The 16,367-nt window shown below is 39.9% G+C and overlaps 1 protein-coding gene and 1 pseudogene across 4 annotated transcripts in view; one reads left to right on the top strand and one right to left on the bottom strand.

Moving 5' to 3' along the window:
- The window catches only part of RRM1 (ribonucleotide reductase catalytic subunit M1), a 33,424-nt gene extending 30,352 nt beyond the window's left edge, over positions 1-3,072 (top strand). For 2 of the 4 annotated variants that reach the window (XM_004381921.2, XM_023736505.1), the window contains 2 exons: positions 1,104-1,292; positions 1,978-3,072. In XM_004381921.2, coding sequence (XP_004381978.1) covers positions 1,104-1,292; positions 1,978-2,166 — 378 coding nt within the window. In that variant the 3' untranslated portion in view covers positions 2,167-3,072. The remainder of the gene's footprint in view (positions 1-1,103; positions 1,293-1,977) is intronic. The other 2 variants (XM_023736503.1, XM_023736504.1) reach the window with 2 other exon arrangements.
- A 5,340-nt stretch (positions 3,073-8,412) lies between these two features.
- LOC105756585 (olfactory receptor 52E8-like) lies at positions 8,413-9,952 on the bottom strand (annotated as a pseudogene).
- Between the last annotated feature and the right edge of the window lie 6,415 nt (positions 9,953-16,367).

Raw genomic sequence — 16,367 nt, 5'->3', positions numbered from 1 at the left:
AAATGTGATCTTCAGAGAGCTGAGTTGGACATTGTGGTGCATCCTCACTTCTCAGGCAGTGGAGAGAGAGAATGGTTGTTCAATAGTAGTACAGGCTGTGCTTACGTATGCATTGTTGTGCTAAGACACTACACATCTTCACATAACCTTTACCTTCTTGTTGTTTGTACACTAATATGAAGCAGTGGTGCTCAACTTTTCTGCATATTAGAATCAGTTGGGGAGCTTCTAAAATCCTGGAGCTTAAGTTGCACCCCACAGCAATTAAATAAGAGTGTCTGGGGGTGGGAGTGAGGCATCAGTATTTTTTAAAGATTCCTCAGATGACTCCAAAGTGAATCAAAGTTCGGGGACCACTGATATAAAGTCTGAAATTAGAGAGTCAGACTTGATTAAAAAGCATGATGGAGATTGAGGACTGATAGTCCAGAAGACAGACTCACAAATTAGTGTTTAACTGTAAGTTATTTGCAGCTGAGAATCAAGAAGCACTTATTTGTAGATAGAGGCTTCTGACTAAACACCAATGTGCATGGCAACACATATAGAAAGATTCTTGTAACTTTTCTGTTTGATGACAGGAACTGTAGCGTTAGCCAGTCTGTATGTTTTAATGCTGAATTTACCCTAAACGTAAGAAAACCTGATTTCTATTGACTCCAAATGGAGTTTATAGAGTCCTAGTTTAATTAAAGGGTTTTGTCTCATTGCTTCCCTTGATATGTCCTTGTGAGTTATATCCTTGATTATTTGTATTTTCTGCAAAACTTAAGAGTAATTTATTGCTGCTTAGTTCTGACTTCTCCTTCCTTTCTTGAATGCCTCTAAACAATGCATGTTTAGGCCATAAATCAATTAAGTATAGATACTTAAGTCACCACCACCAGAATGATACTTGGTTGATTAGATACGGACTTATTGAATTTTCTAAACCAGAGATGAGCAGTCTTGGCAAATCTGATAAGGATCATGTCATATGATACTGAATGGTATGGTCAGATCTGGCAGGAAGTAGAAACAAGACTGGAACCTTTGGTCGTTATTCTGAATCATACTGCTTTCTTCAAGAGGAGTAGAATAAACGTTCGGTTTCCCTTCTTCAGAGCATACCTGAAATTCCTGATGACCTGAAGCAACTTTATAAGACAGTGTGGGAAATCTCTCAAAAAACCATACTCAAGATGGCAGCTGAGAGAGGGGCTTTCATCGATCAAAGTCAGTCTCTGAACATCCATATCGCTGAGCCTAACTATGGCAAACTCACTAGTATGCACTTCTACGGCTGGAAGCAGGTTGGTGGAGGAAATTTGGCTAGCTATTAAATAGTGCCACCTAGAATTTCTTCTTTCACTTCAAATCCACTATGTTCAAACCAACCCATGGTTTTTGTACCCGAATTAGCTCTTGGCTTATGACTTTCTTGTTTCTGTTAGGATTAAATCATTTTAGGTTTGAAATCTTGGAGTTACCTATGATCCTCCCTTTCCTTTATTCTCTATACAGTCACTCATCAAGATGTGTTGGTTTTTGCTTTATACTGTCTCTTGAATCTCTTCTTATTCCACTGCCATTATTCTTAGCTTCTTAACTGATCTCTCTTATCCTTGAGGTAGTCATAATCTGTTGTTATACAGAGACACAGTCTAACTCTTTAAGTAGTTATAATCTAAGGCAGACATGTTGTCTTAGGCAAACTTAAAAGTCATGTGCATAAAAGCAAACAAAAAAATAGACTAGAGAACAAAAATATTTGACATTTCCAAATTAGGTAAGCCTATTTAGGGGTAAAAAAACAGGGTATAGCTATGTGATTTCCACACACTGAGCATTTTTGAAAGGGCTTCTTAGTAGAGATAAAATTTCAGGTTTAGAAGAGAATTTGAACTGGTTTATGGGAATGTATTTCAACGTTGGTCTTGAATGTCTAGCATCCTCACAAATGGTTTCTTCTGATAGTTGTTTTTACTTCCCTTGTAGGGTTTGAAGACTGGGATGTATTATTTAAGGACAAGACCAGCAGCTAATCCGATCCAGTTCACTCTAAATAAGGAGAAGCTGAAAGATAAAGAAAGGGTATCAAAAGAGGAAGAAGAGAAGGAGAGGAACACAGCAGCCATGGTGTGCTCTCTGGAGAATAGAGATGAGTGTCTGATGTGTGGATCCTGAGAAGAAAGGCTCAGAGAGACCAGCACTTCTTTGACAGCCACACTACTGCTTGATCATAGATAGGAGTAGTGAGTTTGCTTGAGGTGGTAAGGCTTGGCTTCATCTTATTGTAGAAGAAGGATCAATTGATTTAATGTACTCTTTCTCAGTTTTGGTAAGGTGACTTAGTTGTGCTGCTTTGACTGGTGGGTCCCTAGAAGCAAAACTGAGTCCTTATACATGCAAACAACCCATCAGAGCCACCCAGGAAAGGCTCTTAAATTCTCGTTGTCCTCTGACTTGCTCTAGGACCTTTATCTGGACAAGGTCCTATAGGTCATCTGAAATAAAGATGAACATTTCTAAGTGACTGTGTCAGATTAATTTTGTCATGTATTTTCATACAAATGTCAAATTTGAAAAAAGAAAATTTTCTGTTCTTTGAGAGTTCAGGAAGGAAATTTTAAGACAGATTACTTAAAATCTATATAGAATTCTGACTTTAATATATGCCTTTTTCCTCTTTTTAACACATGCATGTGTACAAACAAACACATACTGATCCCTTATTGTTATACTTAACTGGTGCTCTTTTTGAGTGTGGCTAGTTTCCCATTTCTGATATGGAGAAGTATCATTAGCACCTTTAGTTTGTAAAATGCACCCCAAATTTTCATGGAGTTTTTAAAGAAAATTATGGAATGTTCTTTAAATCTCCTTTCTCTATTGCTTCAGTGGTTTTCATGGATTTTTTTGATGACTTGTGTTCAGTGTTCTATATCTCAGAATATAACCTACGTTAAGTTCTACTTTTACAGGTAAGGAAATAGATTAAAAAAGGTTAAGTGACTTGAAATCCTTAGGGATTTGAACTGGTTCATTAATTTCTACCCCAAATATACTGAATCAGAATCTACGTTTTAACAAGATCCCCAGGTGATTCTAATGTACCCATAAGAATCATCTGGTGATCTATAAGAATCACCTAGGAGTCTTGTTAAAAATGTAGATTCTGATTCAGTATGTCTGGGGTGGAAAGGAAAATTCTCAGCAGGGGGTCGAACTGGAATGAACCAGTTTGAAGTCCTGGAAATCCTGATTTATATTCTACTGTATAAAATGAGTATTTCTGTCTTATATTTTGGTTGATGTCTTGATGTTTCTAGATGTTTTTGGTTTTGATAAACTTCAACACATATTTCTCTATGAAGAACTGACTTTGGATTACCAGTTTTATTTACATCTTCAGCGAATTAGCTGAATTTATTGTCAATCAGTTTTCATATACCGATTATAGACTCTCACCTATTAATTCTGGACTCTTAGACACTTATTTTGTTCTTTTCCTCAATGGTGCTCTGATATGAAATAATTTTTCTAACAACTATTTCTGAGATTGTTAAAATTAACCTGTAATATACAGCTTTATAATCATTGTAATTGCTCCTCACTTCATATTCCATGTAAACTTAAACTTAATTATCCTTATACTCTCTAGGAAAATTTCTCAGTATCTGTGGGTACAGAGTAGAACTAGAGAAGAATGACTGTCATGGAATTAAGCTGGGTGGCTTTTCATTTCATTACTTTGTTTTTCCTTTATTTGTTCATTTAAGAAACACTTGCTGAGCTTGCCTACCTTTTGTTAGACATTATGCATAGTTGTTGGTATGTACATATAGGTTTATCATTAAAAGGATATAGACCAGATTTAGTTCTTTGACTACAGCTACAGGGAAAGACTACCCAGCTGGTATATCTGAGACATTAAATAGTTGCTGAAAATATATCTCTATTACTTGATTCCAGACTTCAATAATATTCCTCACATTTGTACAGCACCTTAGTGTTTAACATTTATAAACCATTTAATTCTTACAACCTGACACAAAATTTCTTTCTACCTTTGAGCTAATTTTCTTAGTAAAGGCTTGGACTCAAGACCTACCGGAACATAAAGTGTCTCTATTGCCTTGAAAATCTGGATTTTTCTGTTCTCTTCCTAAGGGGCATTGCCTCACAGCATCTCTCTTCTCACTTCCCCTAGTAAGACCTTTTTTTTTTTTTAATAGTGTTTTTTTTGAGGTACAGTTTACATACTATACAATTTAAAGTGTACAGTTCAGTTGTTTTCAGTATATTCACAGAGCTGTACAACCATCATCACAATTTTAAAACATTTTCATCACCCCAAAAAAATCCTTTGGCCATTAGCAGTTACTCTCGTTCTCACCACCTCCAGCCCTAAGCAATCACTATTCTACTTTTTGTCTCTAGATTTGCCTAATCTGGACATTTCATATAAATGGAATCATACAATATATGACCTTTTGTGACGGTTTTGATTGCATTTCCCTAATGACTAATGATATTGAGCATCTTCTTATGTGCTTATTGGCTATTTGTATATCTTCTTTGGAGAGATGTGTGTTCAAGTCTTTTGTCCATTTTTAAATTGAGTTGTTTGTCTTCTGTTGTTGAGTTGTAGGATTTCTTTATATATTCTAGATATTAAACCGTTATCAGATACATGATTTGCAAATATTTTCTCCCATTCTGTAGATTGTCTTTTCACTTTCTTGATAATGTCCTTTGATACACAAAAGTTTTTAATTTTGATGAAGTTCAGTTTATTTTTTCTTTTGTGTCTAATGCTTTCAGTGTCATATCTAAGAATACATTGCCAAATCCAAGGCCATGAAGATTTACTCCTATGTTTTCTTCTAAGAGTCTTATGGTTTTAGCTCTTATATTTAGTCTGTTGATCGCTTTTCGAGTTAGTTTTTGTATATGGTGTGAGGTAGGGGTCCAACTTTATTCTGAATGAAATCCAGTTGTCCTAGCATGCTTTGTTGAAGACACTGTTCTTTCTCCATTGAATGGATCTCGCACCCTTGTTGAAAATCAATTGGCCATAGATGTTTGAGTTTATTTCTGGACTCTGAATTCTCTTCCATTGGTCTGTATGTCTATCTTTATACCAGTACCACCATTGTTTGATTACTATAGCTTTGTAGTATGTTTTGAAATTGGGAAGTTTGAGTTCTTGAACTTTGTTCTTTTTTAAGATTGCTTTGACTATTCAAGACCCCATGTAATTTCAGATGAATTTTAGGATCAGCTTTTCCATTTGTGCAAAAAAGGGTGTTGGGATTTTGACTGAAATCGCACTGAATCTGTAGCTTGCTTTGAGTAGTATTGACATCTTTGCAATATTAAGTCTTCCAATCCATGACCACAGGATGTCTTTCCGTTTATTTAGGTCTTTAATTTCTTTTGGCAATGTTTTAATAGTTTTCAGCGTACGGGTCTTTCACTTCCCTGGTTAAATTATTTCTAGGTGTTTTATTCTCTTACATGCTATTGTAAGTGGAATTGTTTTCTTAGTTTCCTTCTGGTTTCATTCATTGCTGGTGTAGAGAAATACAACTGAATTGGGTGTGTTGATCTTGTACCCTGCAACTTTGCTGAATTTGTTTTTATTAGCTCTAGTAGCTTTCTTGTGGATCCTTCGGGATTTTCGAAGTGTAAAATCATGTCATCTGCTAATAGAGATAGTTTTACTTCTTCCTTTCCAATTTTGATACCTTTTGTTTCTTCTTGCTCAGTCACTCTGGCTAGAACTTCCAGTACAATGTTGAATAGTAGTGGTGAAAGTAGGCAGCCTTGTCTTATTCCTAATCTTGGGAAAGCTTTCGGTCCTTCCATACTGAGGATGATGTTAGCGGTGGGTTTTTCATAAATGCCTTTTATCATATTGAGGGATTTCTTTTTTATTCCTAGCTTGTTGAGTGTTTTTGTCATGACAGGGTGTTGAATTTTGTCAAATACTTCTTCTGCATCAATAAAGATGATAATTTTATTTTTCCTTCATGCTACTAATGTGGTATAGTACATTGATTGATTTTCTTATGTTCAACCACCTTTGCATTCCTGGGATAAATTCCACTTGGTCATGGTGTATAATCCTTTAAAATGCTTTTGGATTTGGTTTACTAGTATTTTGTTGAGGATTTGTGCATCTATATTCATAAGGGATATTGGTCTGTAGTTTTCTTGTGGTGTGTTTATCTGACTTTAGTATCAGGGTAATGCTGGCCTCATAGAATGAATTAGGAAGTTTTCCTCCTCTTCTATTTTTTGGAAAAGTTTAGTTAGGATTAGAATCATTTCTATGAATGTTTGATAGAATTCCCCAGTGAAACTATCTGGTCTGTTACTTTTTTGGGAGGTTTTTGGTTATTGATTCAGTCTCTTCACCTGTTATTAGTTTGCTGAGATTTTGTATTTCTTCTTTAATCAGTTCAGGTAAATTATGTTTTTCTAAAAATTTATTCATTTCATCTAGGTTATTGTCTAATTTGTTGGTGTATAATTGTTCTTAGTATTCTCTTTTAATCCTTTTCATTTCTGTTGAGTCAGTAGTAATGTCCCAACTTTCATTTCTGATTTTAGTTACTTGCATCTTACATTTGCCAGTCTAAAAGTTTGTCAGTTTAATTGCTGTTTTCAAAGAACCAACTTTTGGCTTAGTTGATTCTCTCTATTGTTTTCTATCCTCTTATTTATCTTCACTCTAATCTTTATTATTTCTTTTCATTTGGTAGTTTTGGAGTTAGTTTTCTCTTCCTTTTCTAGTTCTTCAAGGTGTAAAGTTAGGTTATTGATTTGAGATTTTTTTCTTCTTAAATGTAGTCATTTACATCTGTAAATTTCCCTCTTAGCACTACTTTCACTGCATCCCATAAATAAGTTTTGGTATGTTGTGCTTTCATTTTCATTAGTCTCTAAGTATTTTTTTATTTACTTTAGATGAAGGTTTACAGAACAAACTAGCTTCTCATTAAATAGTACACATATTGTTTTATGACATTGATTAACAACCCCACGACATGTCCACACTCTCCCTTCTTAACCTTGGGTTCCCTATTACCAGCTTCTTTGTCTCCTCCTACTTTTTAGTCCTTGCCCCTGGGCTGGTGTGCCCCTTTCGTCTCATTTTGTTTTATGGGCTTATCTAATCTTTGGTTGAAGGGTGAACCTCAGGAGTGACTTCATTACTGAGCTAAAAGGGTGTCCTGGGCCATACTCTTGGGGTTTCTCCAGTCTCTGTCAGACCAGTAAGTCTGGTCTTTTTTTGTGAGTTAGAATTTTGTTCTACATTTTTCTCCAGCTCTCTCTGGGACCCTCTATTGTGATCCCTGTCAGAACAGTCAGTGGTGGTAGCTGGGCACCATCTAGTTGTACTAAACTCAGTCTGGTGGAGGCTGTGGTAGCTGTGGTCCATTAGTCCTTTGGACTAATCTTTCCGTTATGTCTTTAGTTTTCTTCATTCTCCCTTGCTCCCGAAGGGGTGAGACCAGTGGAGTATCTTAGATGGCCACTCACAGGCTTTTAAGACCCCAGACGCTACTCACCAAAGCAGAATGTTATGCCAGTTGAGCTAGATGTTCCCTGAGACCATGATCCCCACAGCCCTCAACCCTCTAAATATTTTCTGATTTTCCTTGTAAGTTCTCCTTTGATCTATTGGTTGTTTAGCCCTATCTTGTTTCATTTCCACATATTTGGGAAATTTCCATTTTTCCTTCTGTTACTGACTTACAGTAGATGATAAAACTGAAGAGACTGCCTGTGGTCACATCATGGGGGACCTCGAGTGGCATATTAAGGAACTTGGACTCCATCCTATGGATGACAGAGAACTATGGAATGTGTTTAAGCAGGAGATAGCTGATTACATTTTAGATCGGTCACACAGGCTGAGATGAGAAGAATGGCCTGACCTATGGGTTTAGGTTAGACTGGTGTTATGGATTGAATTGTATCCTCCCAAAAAGCGTGTCAACTTGGCTAGGCCATGATTCCCAGTATTGTGTAATTGTCTTCCATTTTGTGATCTGATATGATTATTCTATGTGTTGTAAATCCTAACCTCTATGATGTTAATGAGGCAGGATTAGAGGCAGTTATGTTAATGAGGACTCAATATACAGGATTAGGTTGTATCTTGTGTCAATCTCTTTTGACGTATAAACGAGAGAATTGAGCAGACAGGAGAGGGACCTCCTGCCAACAAGAAAGCAGAGCCAGGAGAAAAGCGTGTCCTTTGGACACGGAGTCCCTGTGCTAAGAAGCTCCTAGACCAGCGGAAAATTGATGACAAGGACCTTCCCCCAGAGCCGACAGAGAAAGCCCTCCCCTGGAGCTGGTGCCCTGAATTTGGACTTCTAGCCTCCTAGACTGTGAGAGGATAAATTTCTGTTAAAGCCATCCACTTGTGGTATTTCTGTTATAGTAGCACTAGATAAGTAAGACAACTGGGCTCTAGAGGAGACCTGGCCTGGTGTCTGAGTCAGAATGGGGGCCCCATGGCAGGACCTGACCCATTTGTGTGGGCTAGGCTGGACACTTCCGGTAGGCCTGAATTGTTTACCTGTGTCAGCTTGGAAACCCTAGGCCAGGGCCTCATCTATGTCTAGGACCCTGGAACCCAATCTGTGTGCCTTAATTCTAATGCTCTTAAGGCTAGCCTGTATTTGGTGAGACTGGGGATTCATGTAAAGTCTTAGGCTGTATTTGGGAGAGATTGAGCCCCCACAGAAGGGCTTGGACTAAATTTGCTTCATACTGGGTGTACAGGCCAGTCTGTGGTCTGTATGACTTGCTCTGCACCGTTCCTGGTGAATCTCCATACATCTGGTTAATAATTGGGGGTTTCTCAGTAGTTAGGGGGAAGAAAACAGAGAAACTAAGAGGGATATATAGGTAAAAGCAATTTTATTATTGGGATGAAAACAAAGAGTGCTCTAAGAATTCAGCAAGCAATTTGACTAACAATGGGCCTGCTGTAGAGTCTGTAATCTCAGGAAATTTTAGCCAGTCCCTTAGTACCACCTGCATGTCTCCTGTACCCAGAGATCACAGCCCCAGCTTCCCAAGTTGATAAAAGTCCTCTCACCCTGGCGGTTTCCCTGCCACTCTGATGTTATGCAGCCTCTGGCTTCCCAACCACCTAGGCTGATTCCTTTCCACAGAGCATCTTTTTTACATGTTGCCGGATGTCTCTTGTCCTCACCCCATAAATGACAGGATTCAAGGCTCCTGGGAGCAGCAAGTAGATGGCACTGAGCAGGTTCTGGACATCCTGAGACACAGTCTTGGCCACTTGGAAGAAGATGGAAGTAGAGAGACCAGAGAGATAGATAGTTAGGATGACCAGCAAGTGGGAGCTACAAGTGTGCAAGGCCTTGGCTTGGGCTCCCCCGGAAGAGATCTGGAAGGCAGCATAGATGATGCAGGTGTAGGAAGTTCACAGCAGGACCAGATCAAAGGTCACAGTGACCAACCGCATAGTCAGCCCCAACCTGTTGTTGAAGGTCAGGTCCCCACAGGCTATGCTCAGGAGTGCAATGTACTCACAGGTGAAGTGTCAGATCACTGCTGTCCAGCAGAATCGGGCATGTGAGGTAAGCACCACCAAGGGCACTGCCACTCCCAGACTCCGTGTCAGGGCAACAATGGCCAGTGGGACCAGCAGGCGGGAGGTCATCAGGTCAATATAGCAGAGTGGGTGGCAGATGGCCATGTAGCGGTCCAGGGCCATGGCCAGCAAGAGGTAGTCCAGGAGGAGGGTGAAGTAGATGAACATCTGGGCCAGACAGCCATGAAGTGAGATGGGGTTGGCATAATGCACAAAGCCTTCCAGCATTTTGGGCATCACGGCGGTGGCAGCACAAATTGCCCACTGCCTGGCCTTTTCCTCGTATTGTGGATGATTGTCTTGCCTTCCTTTCAGAATGTAAGTTCAAGAGACCAAAGGTAACAGCATAGTTCCAGTGCGTTCGCTGGAACTTCAGGCACAGAGCTACTGCAGCACACAGGAGATGCTTGAGCACTGCTTGTTGAGTATGGGAATGAGGAATAGAAGAAAGATGAGAGGAGGCTGAATATTTAAGTGGGCTTTTACAGCTTTAATTTCAAAGTCTTGGCCAGATCTTTGTGTAATTAAGGGAGCAGATATCAAAAGGTATATGATACAGTAATGGGTTCACTTCTTATTCTAGATTCTTAGGAGGCACTGTTAGACGGTAAGAGCAGGGTGAGGGTAGGAAGATGGTAAAGGAACTAACACTGATATACATAAAAATAGCTAACATTTATTAGACTTTTACCTTTTGCAGTCAGTGTTATAAGTGCTTTCATGTGTGAATTTTTTAAATATAAAAACACAGTGAAGGAGTACTATTATTTTAATTTTACAGATGAAGAAACTGAGGCTCAGAGAGGTTAAATCTAGCTCAAGTTCACACAGCTAATAATGGGCAGAGCTGGACTTGAACCTAGGCATCGGACTTAAGAGTTTATGTTCTTAACAACTTTAGGGTGACCAACTTGTCCCTGTTTGCCTGGGATTTTCCAGGTTGTAGTACTGAAAGTCTGGCTTCTCAGGAAACCGTTCAGTTACAGGTAAACTGGGCAGTGGATCACCTTACAATTACTACTGACTATATTGAAGGTTAGAGCAGCCTTATAAATTGTGGAGCAGTTAAGAAATGTTTTTCTTCCTTCTTATGGGTTTAGATGTATTGTGTCTGAAAATCAGTGTTTGTGTGGGTGTTCCAGCAGCTAGCCTCTGAATACTCAGAAGAGTAAAGAGGCACATCTGTAAACTCACACCTCAGGGAGATCTCAAAGTGGATTTGGAATTCCAAAGCACACTCTGGAATGCCTTTCTGGAAATTTTGAACATTATTTTAGACATAATAACACAGACTTTGGGAAATGTACTGCTGTTAAGGTTGGGCGAGGGCCAGACAACCTTCGTGGGGAGGTGGTGAAAATCCTTACAGTGGAGGTCTGAAGAAGACTTTCATGGAGGCGGGTGGAATTGAGAAGTGGAGAGTGAAAGAGGTGAGAAGTGACCCACGATAAGACTAGAGGGATGAGGAGGAAAATCCAACCTGAAGGGCAGTGGCCAAGTAGATGTCCAGGGATCCTATGCTTCTACTTCCCAAATGTATCAGAGGGTGGTCATTCTCAAGGAGGAGAAAAAACTGACACGGATTTCCCTTTAAACTCTTAAATTTGGTCAAGGTTAGTCTGTCTCCATCATGTGAACTATAATTTGTACTCCTGTTTTGCATCTTGGGATTACTCAGATTCGTTAAAGAGCTTCTTTGACACTGGGCCCCAAAGCAGTCAATAAAGGAAATATAAAATAACAGTCTTCTAAATGAGGGGAGGAAACCCTCATAGTGTTATGGTTAAGAGCTATGGCTGCTAACCAAAAGGTCAGCAGTTTGAATCCACCAGATGCTCCTTGGAAACTCTATGGGGCAGTTCTACTCTGTCCTATAGGGTCACTATGAGTCAGAATCGACTCGACAGCAACAGGTTTTAAAGGAGGGGAATGAGGAATGAGAAAGACTGTGAGAGATAGGGAGATCAGTTAACTGGCTGATGAAGGTCCCAAGAGAGATGAAGAGATGCTTCTGGAGGCAAATCAATCAGACTAAGAACCAACTGGAAATGGAGAGAGTGGGAGAAATAAAAAATAATTTCAAGATTTGTAGTTTTGATGACTACAATGGAGCTGCCAGGACCTGAGAAAGGAGGAACAGCGGGTACTAGGAGGTACAATTAATGAATTGAATTTGAATGTTTTCAGGACTCTCAAGCGAAGAGACGTCAAGTCAGCAACTGGAAATAAGAGTGGAGAGCTCAGATGAAGGATTAAGGCTAGAGATGAAAATGTGGGGATTATAATTTTATGGAGGGCATGAGATGGAATCCTAAGGGGCAGGCAGAATACTAGATGCCAGTGAAGAAGACCAAGAAAGGAGAGAGAGGTGGAGGGAGAACTAGGAGGAAATGGAGTGCTGGCAATCAGAGGAGGAGAGATTTGGTTGCACTAAAGGGTTCAAGGTAAAAAAAAAAAATTATAGGCTAGTAGAGGTGAAAGACCAATACAGCTAAATTACCTTATAAGGCTTAATGTTCTGAATGGCAGAGGAGTGGGACAGGAGAGCCAAGATGAAAATGCCATTGTGTACTTGCAGAAAGAGGCATATCTCCTCCACTGTAAAAGTCAAAGCCACAAACAAGAACTCCTTTAATTTCCCCTGTCCCCACAAATTTGGCTACTGTGCTCATCTTTTCTTTCTTCCTTCTATTTCCCAGTGAAAGAGATGTAGCATCTCTCTTCTGCTTTAGATTATATCCCTTTCTTTCTATCCTCAGAATATCTTCCCATTCTTCCCTCGTTCCCCTTAGCATATGAACAGGCTCAAGGCTCTGCCATTAGAGGAAATAAATTTTCTTTAACTCCATTCAGCTCTCTAGTTTCCAATCTTTCTCTTCCAGCTTTTTGGCCATCCTCTGCACGTTTTCACCTCTCACTTACCCCTCAACCACTGCGTCTGGTTTTTCCCAACTCTTCTCCAAAATGTCACTTGCCATGAGCCTGAATACCCTACCAACTGTTAGACCCAATGGACACTTACTTGATTATGTCAATATTATAACTCTTAAATTGTAGCCAATGAGGTAGATAATAAGATATAAAGAAGGGCAGGATCTTTTCAAAGCAAATGAGCTCCCTGCCAGCCACTTCTGCTTTATCTCTGTGCTTGTTATCAATTTATTACCTCTCATCTCCAAATTCAACCTTTCTATCTGCTCTGTGACAATGGATCTGTGCTGTTTAAATAATTTTCCTCTGCCAGCTGGCATGATGCTAAACTTTGTCACTAAAAGGCACTGGAGAGACATTGTGGGTGGAAAGGAGTTTGCTTTCTAGTTCTGTTCTCCTGCAGAATGAGTAGCTTCCCCAGTGCTCAGCTCCTACAGAGCACGGAGGCCAGGAACATCTAATGGCTAAGCAGCTTCCCCTGGCACCCCACCTTGGGTGGTTTTATAGTAGAGTGCCTCTGGTGGAACACTTCCTAGATGGTGGATTTCCAGCAAGTTCATTAGCATGACATCACAGCTACTTCTCTGTCGTTCATTGATTTATTGAATCAAGGCTGTGCCTCATCCAACAAGGTCTGGATCCCACCCTGAGGGGATGGAGAGCTCTTCCTTGAGCACTCTTTCAGACCTAGGGATATAGTGGCTACTCCTTATATCTGCTATTCCTATATTCTTTAGAGTTCTTTTTTAAAAATATATATATAATATTTTAGTGAGTTTTTGGTGAAAGTTTACACAGCAAGTTAGGTTCCCATTTGACAATTTCCGCACAAATTGTTTTTATTCTTTGTTCAGTGGGTTAGTTTCTGGGGGAGTAAATAGGAGTGTCTACTCACTTTGCCATCTTGCTCTGGCCTCTTCTTTTTACTTTTTACTAGTCTACCCCTCATATAGGGTCGCTATGAGTCGGAATCGACTCCATGGCAATGAGTTTGGTTTTTTTTTTTTAGGCAACCCCTCAAGGAGCCCTGGTGGAACAACAGGTAAGCACTGGGCTGCTAACCCAAAGGTTGGTGGTTGGAACACATCCAGAGACTCTATGGGAGAAAGACCTGACGATCTGCTTCCATAAGGATTAAACCCATAGCTGTTGAGTCTATTCTAACTCTTACTGGCCCATAGAGTTTCCAAGGCTGTAATCTTTTGGATGCAGACTGCCACTTTCTCCCACAGAGCCGCTTGTTGGGTCCTAACCACCTACCTTTCAGTTATCAGCCAAGCACTTAACCACTGTGCCACCAGGGCTCCTTTCTGTAAAGATTACAGCTTAGAAAACCTTGTGGAGTAGTTCTATTCTGTCACATGGGGTCCCTATGAGTCAGATTCAACTTGATGGCACCTAACAACAACGGTCAATCCCTTATTATTCCAATCCCCTGTTATAGTTAATAATTCTTTATCGTAAATATTTTCTGTTCAAATTGCTGCTGGTTTTGTTCTCTGATTGGACTGAGACTGATAGAATCTCTTTTACAAGTTTCTCTTCCACCATTTGCTTTTTCTACTATTTCTACTCTAACTGTGGTCCTTGGATCAGCAGCATCAGCGTTACCTGGTTGCTTATTACAAATGCAGAATCCCAAATTCTTCTGAAACAGAACTTGCACTTTAATAAGATCCCAAGGTGATTCATAGGCATATGAGAGTTTGAGAAACATTGTTTTAAATTATTATCTGTGCTCTCTGTCCACTGTTCCTCTCATTCTACCTGTCATTCTTGAGTAAAATTCTTCTAAATCCATGATTTCAACCTCTATTTATACATTGATGATTGTTAAATCTATGACTGTAGCTCGATTACACAAGCCACAAATCTGAAGACATTCAGATTTCTTCCTGTCACCCACTCCCTCATCTAATCATTCTCAAACTTCTGTAAGTTCTACTCTCTTAGTAGGCTTCTTTCTATCTCTTTGTCTTAATCCTCATTACATCAACCTACAATATATCACATCTTTCCTTATGTTGACACCTCTATCCTCACCCTTATAAAATCCATTTTGCATGCAGTTTTCTGAGAGATCTATGTAAAATGCAAATCTGACATTTTACTTCTCTGGTTTAAATTCGCCAGTGGCTCCCACTGCCTTCCGGATGAAATAAAAGCTCCTTAGCTTAACAGAAGACCTTTAATGGTCTATCCCCTGCTTACCTCTCTAAGTACATCTCTCAATGTGCCTGAACACAGTAGTTTATTGAGTGCCCACTTTGTGCCAGACACTATTCTAAGTGCTGTGACTTGATTTAACTCATTGAATTCTTACACCTTATGAGATATTTTTCAACCTTATGAGAAATTTTACAACCCTATCCCCATTTTACAGGTGAAGAGACTGTGGCACAGGGTATAATTTGACTAAGCTTACACAAGTAGTAAGTGATAGAACGAAGTTTCAAATTCATCACCTTGGCTTCATTGCTCCCATAAATGTTAAATTATGCTCTTCTGCTCCAGCTACAAGGGACCACCTATAGTTTCCTGAACGCATCATGCTATTTTATGTTTCTGAGTGTTGGCAAATGCTGTTCCCTCCCCCGCTTTTGCCTCAGTAATTCTTATTTTTCCTTTAAAACTCAGCTCAAATATTACCTTCTTCAAGACATCCACCTCCATTTCCCCCTTAGCCTCTCACTTGTGACTGAGTTAGCTGCTCCTTCCCTGGACTCCCACAGCAAGTTGGAGTCATGCTGTAATTGCTTATCTGTCTCCCCACTAGACTGAAAGTGTTCCTGGGGTGGGGGTGGCGGGGGAGAAACCATGCCTGGCACAGAGCCTACTGCGGAACAGGTGCTCAGTGTGTATTGTGTTGAAGGAATAAATGAACGCACAAAGGGATTTTAGTAAACATTCTCATTTGAAATTTACAGCAGCCCTATTAAGTTGAGTGAATAAATGACTGAATAAGGTCATAAAAACTAACTCTACCAAGGCTCAGAACTTTGAAGTATCTTGCTCAACTTCACCTAGAAAGATGAATCAGGCCTCAAATCTAGATCTTCCAGGATGCTTCCGTCTATACCACAGCTTCCCCCCTCTCCACACACAAGACAGCACTAGTCAGTCTTCAATATATGTCTCAGCAGCAATATTAATAGCTAACTTTTATTGAATATTTACTACTTGCCAGGCACTGTTCCAAGTGTTTTCCATGTAGTCTGTCTTTAATACTCACAGCAACCCCAAGATATGAGTACTATTTACTAAGCTCTGTTTATCAATGAGGACACTGAGGTTTAGAAAAGTTAACTGTAAGAAAATATCATAGGTATTAAATGATAGAACTGGGATTTGAACCCAGGTTTGACAATGGTAAGAGATGGAGTTGTTTCAATCTCAGATTGACCTGCCTCCAAAGCCCCCACAAATCTCTTGTCTCCCTCACCCCAACCTCACTGTAGCCGCCTGTAGTGGTCTCTGGTCAAAGCCTGTGACTTTGGTTTCACCTCTGGAAAGTAAATCCCGAGGTCAGTGCCCAGCTCCTAGGTGATCTGTGAGGCTGAGGGGGAGGGATGGACAATGAAGCTTGTGGCTCCAGGGCAGGAGCCTGAGGAGATTCCTAGTGGGGGTCATTTCCAGAGACTCAAGGGGGGAAACAATGAGAAACCCAGAAGAACTGGGCTGTCCCTTGGGAAGACTTCAGGGAGAGGGGCTGGGTGGAGGTGATAGTGTACATTTTCATTTATATGGCTCTTGGTATTTCTTACAGAGCAGTCACATCTGCTGAGGGATTACCTCCATTTTACAGATG

The sequence above is a fragment of the Trichechus manatus genome, unplaced genomic scaffold (assembly GCF_000243295.1).
Source record: "Trichechus manatus latirostris isolate Lorelei unplaced genomic scaffold, TriManLat1.0 scaffold00088, whole genome shotgun sequence".
Taxonomy (NCBI): Eukaryota; Metazoa; Chordata; class Mammalia; order Sirenia; family Trichechidae; genus Trichechus; species Trichechus manatus.
This window is presented reverse-complemented; position numbering and strand designations above follow the sequence as displayed.